General features: G+C 34.9%; 1 protein-coding gene across 7 annotated transcripts in view; it reads right to left on the bottom strand.

The window, feature by feature from the left end:
* The window catches only part of PIKFYVE (phosphoinositide kinase, FYVE-type zinc finger containing), a 71,056-nt gene that overhangs the window by 13,066 nt on the left and 42,132 nt on the right, over positions 1-15,858 (bottom strand). For all 7 annotated transcript variants that reach the window (XM_039844601.1, XM_039844605.1, XM_039844603.1 and 4 more), the window contains 12 exons: positions 14,699-14,799; positions 13,461-13,532; positions 12,630-12,801; positions 10,496-10,674; positions 8,764-8,877; positions 8,267-8,375; positions 8,008-8,162; positions 6,275-6,365; positions 3,920-3,980; positions 2,917-3,054; positions 2,009-2,129; positions 438-533 (listed from right to left, as the gene is read on the bottom strand). In XM_039844601.1, coding sequence (XP_039700535.1) covers positions 438-533; positions 2,009-2,129; positions 2,917-3,054; positions 3,920-3,980; positions 6,275-6,365; positions 8,008-8,162; positions 8,267-8,375; positions 8,764-8,877; positions 10,496-10,674; positions 12,630-12,801; positions 13,461-13,532; positions 14,699-14,799 — 1,409 coding nt within the window. The remainder of the gene's footprint in view (positions 1-437; positions 534-2,008; positions 2,130-2,916; positions 3,055-3,919; positions 3,981-6,274; positions 6,366-8,007; positions 8,163-8,266; positions 8,376-8,763; positions 8,878-10,495; positions 10,675-12,629; positions 12,802-13,460; positions 13,533-14,698; positions 14,800-15,858) is intronic.

Here is a 15,858-nt window from a genome sequence, read left to right as displayed (position 1 = left end):
GTACAGAAACAGCATTACCCTAAGTAAGAAACTTTACCTGCTATGTGTGAGAAGCAGGAAGGAAATGAATGAAGAGTACGAAAAAAGATATTCAGATAACGTAGGGCAGATATGTTCTAAGCATTATGTCAATAAGTAAATCAAGGAAGGGATATAGTGGATACATACTATATTACAGAGAATGGTTAAAGGATTAGTAAATAACTTGTCTAGTCAATTTAGTTATTAGGAGCTGGCTTAAGAATCATCCTATAATCATTTGGGTAGAGAGTATAATTTGAGATACAAGAAAATAAGCTATCACACTCAGATTATATGTTTTTTACTTATAATCATTTTTGCTCTATTTTATGTAACATCTCAACGATAAGGAAATTAAAAACTATACGTAAAATATAAAAATACAACCATAGGTGAAAAAGCCCCATGAATAATACCTGAGAGCAAAAGCAATGATGGAGCTGGGTTCCTTCTCACAGACGGCAATGGGCACCCGCTCATGTTCATACATCAAGTAGTGTTTATCTGGATCACTGTTCAAAAATTTAAAGTACATAAATAAATAAGCACAAAATTAGCAAAAAAATCATATATACAAACCATTAACACATTGCTAATAAATGCAATCTTAACAACATAGTATATAATTATAAGAATATAATTAAGCCAAAATGTATGCAAACTTGAACCTAACAGTCAAAGTTTTTAAAGGCAATTAAAAATTATCAGTTTTTGAAAATTATTAGTTTTCAAATCAGAGCATTCTGGAACAGTTACTCTAAACAAAGCTTTCTACACTAACAAGACATTAAGCCAAATTCATCTCAAAAATGACTTACAATGAACAGCAAAAGTGTAAAAGATTTTGCTCTACTATAAGCTTGAAAGTAAAGTCTTTTAGAAATTGTGGAAATGTACTACTAGTCCAACAAGAAATAACATAACTGTTCTCCTAATATCACAAGGAAACTCAACGCTGTGACTCATTTTACCCCAAATCTTGCTCCCCCAACTTCCACCCTAAATCCCATAGGGAAGCATTCATTCATTTGAGTAACAGTTATTTACTGAGCAAAACTATTACTAAGCACCTAACATGTGCGAGACATTAACAATATAATAGTGAAAAAAATAGTCATGGTAGAGTATACAGTATAGTGGGATTAAAAAAACAAATAATCCTACAGATAAATACAATGCCTTCTGTGGTGAGTGCCATGAGGGAATCATGAGAGCGTATAACAAAGACACCTAATCTGGTTGGGGCAAGAAGCTATACTATGAGTCTCTACTTGTCTCCTCTCCAAGACTGTGAGCTCCTGAAAGCAGTGATTTCTCCTTATTAATCTTTTTCCACATCCTGGGGCACTAGAGCTGGTGCTCAGTAAGTTTAAATATTGACTGAATTAATTAATACATACGTCAGATAAGAACAAAGTCCTTATTAACAAATGTGAATACACCTGTACAAAAGTAACAAGAGCAGCACCTGCCATCCAAACAGCAGAAGAAAAGCATTCCTATCACCAGCCTTTATTTTTTCCCATTGTGAGTGAGCCCAGTACAAACAAGATCACATAAAAACTTGTATGGGTCATTGTAATTCATTACCACTGTTAGAAAACTCACAGTAAATTACTGGGTCACCAATATCATCCTCACATACAATCAGCAATTTGTTTTTAGGATTCTGAGATCAGCAGGTACAGTAGTATATCTTCAAATATATATAAACACTTGTTTTTAGAAACAGTAATCTTAAGCATTAAGCAACATTAATGTTTTTTTCATTCACTCACCTACTATATAACAATGATCACATGTTCTACAAATTACATTATACCAAAAGACATCTATTTTACTGTGATGACGTGTAATATAGAACTGAGAAATACTTATATACAGTTAAACATATTTAAATACAGAGAGTAAATCTATAGGGAGAGTTTTTTTTTAATTTAGTAAAAAATAAAACCACCCAACAGCCGCTAGCTTTTATAATACTTACAAAGGAAACGGAACAGGGTTATAGCTATTTCCTGGAAGCAAATTTGCAAAGATGGCTTTCATGGTTGATTTTTCCTTCACTTGGCTGTCTGTGGATCCCAACAAATGTCCATCAAACACATCTAGGATGCAAAATATTCACTTATATGTTAGTTAATATTCAGGAAGAGTAAAAAACTATAAAGCTTTATTTAACTTTATTTCTGTTCCTTTTTGGAACACAGATGTATGCACATCATAATTATCAATTATGGTGTAAAATTTCTGATATAGCAATAATGAATATTATGGGCTGAAACAAGAAGCAACAGTGAAGCATACCCAGTACTGACTCCAAGGGGTTAATTTTTTTACACTTTAACATTTCTGACATTGAGATCGTCCTATAATCAATGCTGAGGCCAGGCAGCAGCCATGATGGGATTACTGCCTGAGTGTGCACGCGCTTAGTCACAGTTGTTCATGTTGTCACTTCAACTCAATTACGTGCACTGTGGCTATTACATCTGAGTGTAAGTGCAATTTAAGTTATATTTAAAGTCTGCACTATAAGTAGTTACTACTTAAATAGAAAGCAAGAGAGAAGGCATAAATTTGCTATTAGCAAAACACATATTTGTTGTTGGAGAAACAGTTGCAATTTCTCCTGTTTTCTTATTGGTTATACTTTATGGGACTTAAGAAAGTAATATTCCCCAAAAAGTAGATGCAGCCAAATAACATTTTGTTACTGAAATACTTACATGTCCAATAGTACAAATGAAGAAGTGATATGGTAAAAAAGCTATAAAAGAGCTCTTTCAATAAGTATAAAATTTTTTAATTCTAAGGGTTTGGAAAGCATTATGTCCAAGCATTCAGAGTGTTTTTCTCTTTTGGAAGAAGTACAGTAAAAGTGATAAACTGCACCTTCGGGAATGCTGGCTGTGTCTAGTTCAGAGGACCCTCCTGTCAACTGCTCAGACGTGACTTCAGGCGGAGCAGGCAGCTGGAGATGGGCAGAACTGGTGGAGCTCTGACTGGACAAGGCTGTTAAGAAGCGGTCCTCTAAAGAAAAACAAATGAGTTGTTTAAAAACATTTAGTCCATTCCTACCTGACAGTGATGTTTTTAAAGTGCCACTGATATTTTTACTTCATAAACCAAAGAATTTTAGCTTCCTAAAAATTATTGAGGCCATTTTAGTGCATATTTTAGTAATGGATATAAAAATCCAGGCAGGCTGTATGACTTGACTACAATCAGATTGGATCTTAGTGACAGCATTATGACTGGTAACCAAGTCTGACTCCTACCCAACACCCTGTACTTGACCATACCGCCTACCAATATTAGTTCATTCAATTTAATAGGGAATGATATTATGACATTTCCTAATATAATGATATTAGGAAAAAAATCACATGCTTATTCTCAGGGGGAACATTCATTTAATTATAATAGAAAAATGCCAAGAACTATGAGTTAGTTGAGCTCTTATTCTACAAATATAGTCTCAGTCAATTTCCCTACAAACTTTCTAGGATGTCACCAAGTTATTCAAGGAAATATTGTGAAAAACGGCCTAAGTCTAGAAAAGATTTTAGTGACATAAAAATATAAAACTTTGTAAGATTTTTGCAGTGAAACCTGGGGGTTGACTTTGTAACAAGCAAAAGAGAAATTCAACCTCCTTTTTTCTGTTTGTTCTTCCCCTAACAGTTACATTTCAGGATCCTTAATTTTCTTCTTGCAATATACTTTATGATAACTCTAAACTGACAGTGCTACAAATGCTCTACAGGAAAGGAAAAGAAGTCTAAGAACAACTGCATTAGAAAAAAAATTCTCAAAATTAGCAGTTAAAAACAATTACTAGACTAAGAAATTCTTTAAACACAATGGCAGGTGATCATTAGACCTAAAGACCCACCTTTTTCTCCATTTTGAAGTCCTGGAGAAATATTCCGTGGAGATGCATCCACTGCACTTATCTGTGGAGAATTAAATACTTTGTTAAGGGAACGTTAAACTCACATTTTAAAAAATTTTTAACCAAATGAATCTTAAACGTTTTGGTCTCAGGACTCCTTTAATCCCAAGAATCATTAGGGCACTCACATGGCTTTTATATGGTTATATCTTCCAATTTTTACCTTAATAGAAATTTATCAATTCATTTAAAAATGACAATAAACCATTATATGTTAACATAAATATCTTTTTAAAACATAGCTATTTTCCAAAAAATAATTGGTAATAGAGTGGCATTATTTTACATTTTTACAAATACTTCAATGACTAGCTTAATAGAAGACAGGGAGATTCATCTCTGGCTTCTGCATTTAACCTGTTGAGCTATATTATTATGATTTAAGTATATAAAAAATATCTAGCTTCACATCAGCACGTAGTTGAAAAAGGGAAATCTTGTAGAGCCCTTGAGAGGGTGTTGGGCTCCCAGGGGTCCTTGAACCACACTTTCAGAATATTGCACTCAACAGGAGCTCACTTCTTAGTATTAAAGCAACTAGGAACTACTTATGATTATCCATTAAACCTAGTAATCTTTTATCAACCACTGACTTTCTCAAGTCCCATTATCCACAGATAAGATATATTTAGAATGACTATAAGCTCTGTGCACAATTTGATTACAAAGTAATTTCTTAGACTGCTGCTTAGAATGTTTTTAGATCTGCTCACTACACCAGAGAAACCTTCCTGGCCACTCTATATAAAATAACCAACCACCACCCATTCCTTCCGCAATACGCTCCATCTCCCTCATTTTTTTCTTTACAGTTTTTTTTCATCTGTTTTTTAAATGTTTATTGGTTCATCCGTTTATTTTTCAGTCTCCTCATTAGACAAATGTTCAATGGGGGCAGTGACAATGGCCTTTGTTCACAAATGTATGACTTGAACCTAGAACAGTGTCCAAAAGCACTCAAGAACTACTTGTCAAATGAATGAATATAAAGGCAGTGCTACAGATTTTCCAGTCAACTTTCAACCTTTCAAAAAGATTATCATCTGTTGAATAATTTTATATTTTAAATTCTGTGTCTACATATTATAGTTAAAGGTCTTACATCACTAGCTTTGCAGTTTCTTCAGTGGGCAAATGAAGGGCCATTAGCAGTCTGTGCTAGCCCTAGACTACTTTGCAAATACTAATATACAAATCATCTTCAATAATCTTTATTCTTCTCCTCACCTACACTTTAAGGAAAAGTGATTCCTACAGTTATTTATGAGACAAAAATGAAGAATTCAATTATATATTACTAAATAAAACAAAGATTTAAAGCACTTGAATCCATTATTTCATGAAAATGTTCTATAGGTATTATAGACTTGTACAAAACGATATGTATTTAAGGTCCCAAATCAGTTAACCTTAAGGGAGCGAGGATTATCCAGGTTGGCCTGACCTAATCACGTATCCCTTAAATCTATGTTTAGAGGTCAGACACAGAAAAAATCCGAGATTTAAAGCATGAGAAGATCTGAAGCATGGGGCTTTGAAGATGGAAGGAGCCACATGACAAGGAAAGCAAGCAGCCCCTAGGAGTTGAGAATCATCCTGGTTGACTAACAACAACAAAAGGGGATCCTCAGTCTTATAACCTCCAGGAACCGAATTCTGCCAACAACCTGGATAAGTTTGGAAGGGGACCCTGAACCTCAGGTAAGATAACAGCCCTGGCTGAAATCTTCATTTCAGCTGTGAGACAGAACAAAGAACCCAGCCACACTGTACCAGACCAATGACCACTGTGAGATAATACATTTGTGTTTTAGGCCATAAAGTTTGTGGTAATTAGTTAAGCAACAAGAGAAAACTAACACAGTTAGGAAAGGCTAATTAAATCAATGTGTAGAACTAACCCAGACCCCTTAAGAAAAGCTTCTCACTTAAACACAGAGATAAAGAACACCCGAAAGTGAAAGCAAAATAAATCAGGACTCTATTTTATACTCAGAATATCCACAACTTCTTTATAGCACCTATTACCACTGTGATACTATCTTCATTAATGCCAGTAGCTAGCAGCTTTTAATAAATGTTTCTAATAAAGGAATTATAACATTTTATTTCAGGCTAAGATAAAAAATTAATCTAGGTCATGTCTCCTTGAAACCTCACAACTTTAAAATAAAAACCCCGATTTTATATTATTAATAAAGTACATATTAAACTACCACTTCTAAATATCATAAAGGAAATTAATTATAATATTTATATCAATGAAGGTCTAGAGACAAGACTACATTTTATTACCTTGCTTTCTTCCCCTTGTCTCAGTCTTCCAGGACTTGGAGGAACTGAAGGCCTCTTTCTACCCTTTTCCTGCTGGAAAAGGTCCTGCAACCTACAATTAAAGGAAAAAAAGAAAACAAACAAATAAAAGAATATGGTTTTATTTCTATATGACACTTATAAATTTTCTTCTTACAGCTCTGAAACCACAATAATTACATTTTCCTAATATTCAGACTGCATTTTGATTTCAATAGATTCTAAAGTTGTACATAACTAAGTTTTTGTCTTATTTCTAATCAACGAATTGTGCTCACTTCGGCAGCATGTATTCTAATCAATGTATCAAGAGCTGTTACTGATATCACTATAGTTATAAAAGAACGGCAAATTACTATAAGAGACAGCATAACGTAACATCAAAAACACAGGCTTTAAAGATGGATACACCTAAGCTCAAAGCCAAGTTCTGACAATTAACAGCTTTATAACTTGGGCAAATTCCTTAGTCTCTTAGAGCCATAGTTTGTTTCTCTGTGAAATGGAAATAGTATATACATTTTGGACTCATAAGATCAAATAAAAAAGTGAATTTCTACCACCTCACACTTGTTAGAATGACATTATCAAAAGACAAGAAATAGCACGTGTTGGAGAGGATGTGGAGAAAAAGAACCCTTATACAATGCTGGAGGGATTGTAAATTGGTACGGCCACTATGGAGATAAGTATGAAGGTTCCTCAAAAAATTAAGAATAAAGCTACCATATGACCCAACAATCCCTCTACTGGGTATCTAACCAAAAAATTTGAAAACATTTATTCATAATGATATATGCACCCACTTCTATGTTCATTTCAACATTCTTCATGATAGCCAAGACATGGAAACAACCTAAGTGTCCATCAATGGATGACTGGATAAAGAAGATATGGTACATATATTCAATAGAATACTACTCAGCCATAAGAAAAGATGAAATATTACCATTTGCAACAACATGGACGGATCTTGAGATTATCGTGCTAAGTGAAATGTCAGATGAAAAAGGACCAAAACGATATGATTTCATTCGCATGTGGGATATAAAACAGAAAGCAACTCACAAACTCAGCCAGACAACAGTAGGGTGGTTACCAGAGAGGAAGAGGGGAGGGAGAGTGAAGAGGGTAAAGGGGGTCAAATATATGGTAACAGAAGAAGACTAGACTTTGGGCGGTAAGCACATAATGCAATATACAGGTAATGTATTACAGAACTGTATACCTGAAGCTTATGTTACTAACCAATGTTACCCCAGTGAATTTAACTTTTTAAAAAAGAGTAGATATCCGTTTACTGCCTTACTTAGTGCCTAGCATAATCCAAGTGCTCTATGAATAAATGTTATAACAATTTAACCAAACATTTATGTAAGCATTAAAAGGAAATGCTTCCCAAAATAAATATTTAAATAAAGGTAAGGATACACAATAATTCAGATATATTAGATTCAATAAGCACACACACTTAGGTATTTGAAACAGTATTGAAGGCTGTTCACATCTTTGTTTTTTTATCTTCACAAACTTCCTAAAGATTAGCATATATATTTTAAAGATATGAGGGTGGTAGTGGTGATAGAAAATAAGAGCTTCTGCAACTTGAGAGTAAAATAAAAATCTACAATTAAGAAAGACATTTAAATTACAAACATCATGGCAGACCAAATTTTACAATCACATTAAAGAAACACCAGACTGCAAAGTCATACCTGTTATTCCAGGCTTGCAGGACTTCGCAGAGGCTTTGTTTCTTGGCAATGAGTGACTCAAAGACTGACTGCAGTTGCTGAGGGGCATCCACAGAGGAAGACATTAGCCTTGCTTGCATCTTTTCAATCCAGTTCTTGAACTCACCTTCTTCCATCTACAAGAAACAGAAACAATTCCAGCCATCTGAGACACACCTCAGAAGAAACTTCCAATGAGTTAACAGTTAACTTTTGGGTTTCTGTCAAAGGAATAAATTACCTCTTTTTGTGCAAAGATGTCTTCCATTTTTTCCTCTCTTGTTTTGCTAAATGTATCAGTCTTCAAAGATGCGAGTCTTTCATCAATAGCAACATATACCTGTGAAACTCTTAACAATATAAAGAATATCAAACAGTTTAGAAAAGCAGAATCAAATTTTCTAATCTCACGTAAATGGAAAAAAGATATCACATGAAACTTTATGTTTTATCTAATTAAGAATCATATATCATTTTGAAGGACAAAGAAGAGCTGTAAGGATGTACATCAAAATTTTAACAACTGTTTTGTCTGCGAGTTTGTCTTCTTTTTCAATACTTTTATGTGTTGTCTACATTTTAATTTTTTTGACATCAAGCATATATAACATACAATTAGAAAAATGCAGTTACTTACAATTTAAAAAAAGCTAAATGAACAAACCCGGTATTTAACATAGCTATAGATTACAGGCAGTACCGAACAAAAAAAAGATGATCAAAGAAACAAAAACTTACTTCTGAAAGAAGTCCTTTAGATCCTGCAGAAGGGACACTTTTAACGGGGCCTGACGTTTAATGAATACTTTGGGGAGTGGAACACACACTTCAAGAAGCCGAATGGGAGAATAACTGAGAGAAGAAAATACAAGTCATAGTAGAAAAGTGAAAAATACTTTAATATTTTGAATTAAGTTATATCACGATAGTCAACTAAATCCTATGCATAAGAAGTAATTAAGTTTCTATAAAATGGTGTTTTAAAACAATCATAAAAATCTTGAAGATAACTTTTTTCAACCATCATAAATATTTTCCCCAATATGGAATAATTCTGTTTGTTCATTTTTTCACTGCATTGTGATATCATCATTTATCCCCCAAGACTATCCTCAGGTGCTTTAAAAACAAAAAAAGACTGGGGGTATAAACTTCTACAAACAGAGAGGGACTCTTTTCTAGGATTAGCTTAGACATAGGTATTCTGTACCTTCCTGGCTCCTGAGGATTCTTCAGGAGTCTTTCTTGACTTCCTACCTGAGGGTTTATGTAGTCTAGTAATGCTATACCCCACCTACACTGTGGGGTCATGGTTAAAAGCTCCTGCTTGAAAAAGGAAATAGGGTCCTACTACAAAATATTTCCTGAAGTCCCGTCAAGTGCTGTTTGAAGCACCAAGGATACAGTACTAACAAGGGCCAAAATTCCTGCCCTCAGGATTCAGAAATAAGATTTAGGTAACAAACCAGACAAAAATAAAGCTGAGGGAGGGAAGCAGGGAATGCTAGGGGTGATAAGGAGTCAGCACAGGTGAAATTTGAACAAAGACATGCAGGAAGTAAGGAAAAGCAGGCAGATATCTGCGGGGCAGGCAGCTCTGAGAAGCAAGAGCAAGTGCAAGGCAACAGGCAGGAGCCTGCCTGAAATAACCAGGGCCCAGCCAAGACACCAGTTAGTCTGCAACAGGGTGAGCTGGGGAGAGTAGCAGGTAAGAACAGAGAGGCCCTAGGCAGCCAGAGCCCTTAGGAGCTTACAGGCCAGGCCTATAAGTGGACTCTGGCTCTCACTCAGGGTGAAACAGACACCTATTAGAAGATGTGCGCTGAGCTGATTTTTATTTAATAGGATCATTCTGACTGCTGTGTTGCGAAGAGGCTGTAGGTGTCAAGGCCAAAGGCAAACTGGTTGAGGCTACTGCAATAATCTAGTGAAAAGAACAGGCTCAGTCCAGAGTGGTAGTGGTGGAGATGGTGAGAAGTGTTCAGATTCTGGATCTATTTTGAAGGCAGAACCTGAAGGCTTTCTCAAATCATTTAATATGACAGTGTAACTACTCATCTCTGAACCAGTGATTTTAGCTCTATCCAGAATATCTGACTATCCTTATGCTAGCTAATGTCTTAGCAAAAACTGTGATAAACTCTTAGATGCAAAAACAAACAAAGGTTAAGAGTAACACCTGTAGTAGCAGACCTACTAGTTCATATCATGACTCCATCATTTGCTAACTCTATAAGTGAGCTATAAACTCACTAAGTGAGGGTAATAATAGTAGCTATTTATCAGGGTAAGGATTAAATAATAACACTGAAAGTTCTTCACCCAATAGTATGGCCCTTTCCATTTGCCAAGGCAGAGGTGGGGAACAATACACACCACACAAATTTATTCAATCTAGTAACAGCGGAACTGTCACAAAGCCTTCCAGGGAGTAAGTACACAATTGTGTAAAAATGCACTGACTTCTCACCTGAAAGATGCCACCATCTGGTTATAGGAGAAATACTGGTGATAATCATGGTGGATGGAGTGACCACATGGCTCAGCATTGGCTCTACGAGTGTACTGGTGCCCATAAAACCTAAGTTCAAGGTATTTTGCAAATGACATGGACCAGGACTCATTGGAAAGAGCAACAACTGGTGTTACCTGAAAGTCAGCATAAATCGTTCATTATCACATATTAAGAATCTCTTTTTTAAAAAGTAATATACTTCCTTTTCTAATACAAATTGAATATCATCTGATGGCCGAAAACTGGAAAAAGAAAAGTGGAAAGGCAGGTGGAGTTAGAGATGGCTAGGGAGAGCAGTATCACCAGTAATCCAACCACCGTCAATATGCTAATATATTTATTTTCTTTCTACATGCACAGAAAGTATATTTATATTTCAAAACTCTTTCTTGTAATTAGTTTCACAGCCTCTTTTTTTACTTAGCAATAGATCACAAATACATTCCCACATAAAATACTCTGTACCACTTGATTTTTAATGGCTGCAGAGTATCCCATTATATTAACCAATCCCTACTGATGTGCATTTAAGTCACTGTACGTTTTTCTTTATTTTGATGATGCTATGATAAACTTCCTTATAAGTAAATACTTACAAATGTCCATAATTATATTCTTAGAATAAATTAATAAAAGTGGGGATTGGTAGGTCAAAGAGCATGAACACTTACGTCGTCTTTCACTCTTTTTGTCACGCTGTCTTCCAAAACAGGTGTACTGGTTTACACAACCTCCAACAATATCAGAATACCAGTTCCCCTACTTTCTTACCAATTTCAGGAATTATAAATCTTGGAAATGTGATTTCAAAGAATAAAAGATTTCAAAGAAAAAAAAAACACACACACACACTCGCTGGTTTTATTTATACTTCTTTGACTACTAAAAATAAAATTTACTTATATAAATCTACTGGCCATTTGTATTAACCTGCTTTGTCATGCATGCCTTCTGCCCATTATTCTATTATCACGGCTTACAGAAATTTAATATTAAGTATATTAATGTTTGGTCACATATGTTATAACTTTTTTTGACACATAAGTTTTTCATTTTGGTGTAACAAACATTGTTTACCTTTTCCTTTCTAACATAAACCCAAAGGCGCAAGTTTCTGTTCTAAAATAAAGTGCATATGCCGAAGTATACAAGACATAAAGATCAAATTTGTTATTCATTTCGTTCACTGGTCAATCTACAAAAGTTCATATATTCTACAACAAAATATTACCAGCTGTCTAAAAGAAACTAAAAGTCTATAAGAACAAGTAAGACTGAGAAACATTTCTTGATACTTAAAGAAATGATTTCATGGCTGTATATTTGACACTGCAGAAGGAACTAACTTTGATTTTGCCCTCCTCAACCACTGATATCAATATAGCTCACACTATTTTTTACATGTAATTCCTATATGTGCCTTCCAAAAGCACACTCCAAACCAAGCCAATAAAAATGCCAATGAAGTTAAATTTGGCACATGCTCACTGCAAACAATTTGGATAAAAAGCATATATTAAAAACATAATATTGGCACCAAATACTTCCTCTGGAGTTATAAAAGAAAAGCAGCAGAAGAAATAAAACATGTGATACTTTTCTCAAGAATGTTTATGAAAAACCAGTAGAGATCAATTTAAACATGGCCTCATCTATATCTCTTAAATAGCAATGTGGACATATGCTCAAACTTATACAAACAACTGAGCATACTGTAACTATTGTGTTATAAGTCTTTTTCCTCCCTTTTTTTCCATTCTAGGCCTTAGTACAGTATCTGGCACATAGATGGTGCTAAATAAGTGTATGCTTATTTGTGAATAAACAAACATAACTGAGAAATGTCAAGACATACTCTATATATTTTACTGGACAAGGTACCTATATTTTACATAATGACTGATAAATCCTAAAATGGAATCTTCAAGGAACAAACATTGAATGGAACAGCACTAGAAGGTAAAATAAAGAAGAGTCAAATGACAAAAAACACAACCTAAATAACAGACCACTCTCTCCCACAAAAAAGTATACAAATAAAGATAAAAATGATATTATATAAAATAGTACAGTCACAGGATACATTTACCTGTTTACAGATTCTGCACCAGGAATAAGTGAGAATTGTATGTTGATATCCAGGTACTGGAGAATCCAATTCCTTTAGGATTATCTGCACACAGCCTTGGCCGTGAACAAAGCGCCGAATATGATGCACCATGGGGGTATCACAGAACATGCTAGGACACTGATAAGAAGGCCTTTGACAAAAAGAAAGTCCTCACATTAATTATAAAACCGAGGAGCAAAGTATAATGAATACTGACTAATCAAAACCACTGACAAGAAAGTACAGCATCCTCTCTAGAATAAGGATGACTGGTGGACAGTCTGTTCAGAGTACCACTTAAAAGTACTGCCTGGGGCCTACAGCTGAACATCCTGTCTTCAACTACAGCACGGTGACAGTTCCTACTTATTAATAAGCACATTCTATTTACTGAGCATTTTTAAAACATCATCTCATTTTACCTATTAAAACTCCTGATATTTTCTGGATTTTGTTATTCTCCAAAAATGGGTGGTGGCAAAGATCAAGTTACACGCTCTTTGAAATTTAAGTGGTAATAGCACTAAAACTAAAACCGAGATTCTGTGCTTCTCTTGCCCCTCACCTGAATCACTGTAAAAAGACATTCCTGCCCCCGACTCCAAAAAAAAAAAAGTCTTAAGGTTGGCAAGATAATTAGATGGGCAAAAAAAGACCTGCGGAATGGACCGGATGTGACATCCTAGGTTTAATATGAGAGACTACTTCTTTGCGTGGTACACTCCAATATGTGGTATGAAAGTGAAAGCTACGCAATAGTCCAATACATGTTTATGTTTTAGGTTGAAACCCAAGAAAATTTGTTCTCACCTGAAACAATATCTCTCTAAAAATATTCCTAATGTGAGATCATTCTTTCCATAAAATTCCATTGTTACAATCCTAAAAGAGATCATTTATTAGTAACATATAATTATTACCACATGGCAAAGACATTTCATGAGACTGTAAACTGATTACTTGTTAGATGCGCTTATAATATAGTAGCAATGCAGGTAATGTTCTTCTGTTGGTATGGAACAGGCCTTACCTTATCTGATAAAATGGGTTTGGACAAGTCCCATTACAGCACCTTATCCACTCCCAGTCCATTAGTACATTATGAAACTATTTAATCAGAATGCATAAACTATAATATTACATGAGTAAAACTGATCTGAGTTAGGAAGAAGTAAAAGCTTCCCATACAAAGCCTTAAGCCCTGTCATCATGAAATGGGTCTCCTGTCTCAGGCGCTCCAGTCCACACCATTAACAGGCATGGTGAGCAGCAGCTCAACTGCTTCTAGGAGAGACAGTTCCTAACCCTACACGTAAACTATCAATGGCCACAAATAGGCTGGCTATGTCTCTGCTGAAACCCACATCTTATTCGAGCCTTGGCCAAGGAGTCCATAAACCCCCAGAGAAAATTCCTATGGGTTCCCCCAGGCTCGAGTCAGTCTGCTAGAGCTATAATGATACTAGAAGAATCCCTACTCTCACTGGTAGAAATAAGTGTTTCTGGTATCCAAAATTAAAATATGAAACACATTTTGTCATGGAAACAGTGCTCCAAAAACAAGCAGTATGTTCTATAGTACTTTTAAAACTAAACTACATCATAGCTTGGCTTTTTGTGACTATCATTTGGAACAATGTATTTGTTTTTAATGTACTGTGTGTCTATCAATACTTAGAATTAAATTTTAGAGTAAAATTAAGGCAAAAAGTTGTTTTCATGAAAATGATGCCTAAAGGAAAACTTCCTAAATTGAACATATTATCATCAAAATGCTGAAAACTAGCTTCTATGTATCGACTTTTTCACTTTTTAAATTACAAATTTCTCTTCCCGCCTTACATCCTCTTCACTCTTACTTAAGGTAATCTCATGTACTTCCATGCATGAACAAACAGAAATTTCATGTTTAGTTCATTTTAATTAAAAGTTCTATCAACTCATACATGACTGGCGGCAGAAACAGATCCTAATGACTAAATATTTTTAAGCTGCTGGAATTCTGTTCATAAGTAAAGTGCAGTAATGCAGGGGAACAAGAATCCTACCAAGGACTGACGCAGGCACTGGGAGCATTGCTGGACTGGGCAGATGAGCTGCTGAAGAGCACACACAGTCGCTGGTGGTTAACGGGGTTGAGGCAGTCCACCTGAAAGAGACGGAACAGAGGAGCACCTGGAAGTCACAACGCTCAGGCCCTGGGCATGCTTCCAAAACCCAACACATTCCGCTCGATCTTTAAAGCTGTCTATCATCACTGAAGGGGTTCTGGTGAAGATTTAAAACTACAAGAAACTAAATATAAGGAAGAAGAGCAGGTGGTTTTTGTGGTAAAACAAGCCAAAATTTTTAATTAAACTTAAAAAATACAAATGGATGTCTCTGTACAGCTTGTTTTCTTAAATATTCTTTATTTTTAAAAAACTGCATTAAATTATTTTGGAAGTAGTTAATTATATATGAAACAGTATGAACTAATGGCCGGCTATAACATCAAGTTTAGACACCCAGAAATCTAAATTCCAAGGTGTTTATTTATTTGTACTTTATATGTTTTTGATCATTACAAAGGTAACGCCTGCTCTCTGTTGAAATTCAAATAGTACAGAAGTATATGAAAAAGTTCATACAGTACGCAAAGCCTCTCCTCCTTTGATGCCACCCGACCCCCAAATTAACTGTCTCGTTAAAAGCGCTCATTCTAGTTGCTAGCTCACACACATGCACACACAGAAACACCCACGTAAGTGTACACAGGTGATTGTTTTTATAAAAATGGGATGACGCTACATATATTAACATACAATTTGCTTTTAACACTTCAAAATATATCATGGGCTCTACCTGGGTCATTAAATAAGATCCAACTCATCCTTTTTACAGCAAACAATTAGAAATAATGCTTCAGTATAACATCCTTGTACATATATACTTAGAAATTGTAAATATCCTTAGACAAAATGCTTACTTCTTCCTGTAGGAATCAGTTATAAAAGACAGAAATCCTGAATCAAAGGTATACACATGCTCATATAATCTAGTAGAGACTTCCCTATCACTTTTTATACATTTACACAAATGTATATAAACATAATTTTATATAAAATTTATTATTGGCATTTTCCCATACTTCATAAACCACGGCTCTTATTACTTTCCTTTTTGCCAATCTCACAAATAAAAGATGGTATACCCTTATTATTTAGCA

Source organism: Pteropus medius, unplaced genomic scaffold, assembly GCF_902729225.1.
Source record: "Pteropus medius unplaced genomic scaffold, Ma_sr-lr_union100, whole genome shotgun sequence".
NCBI classification, from domain to species: domain Eukaryota; kingdom Metazoa; phylum Chordata; class Mammalia; order Chiroptera; family Pteropodidae; genus Pteropus; species Pteropus medius.
Note: the sequence above shows the minus strand (reverse complement) of the source record. Positions and strands in the feature narration are given on the sequence as shown.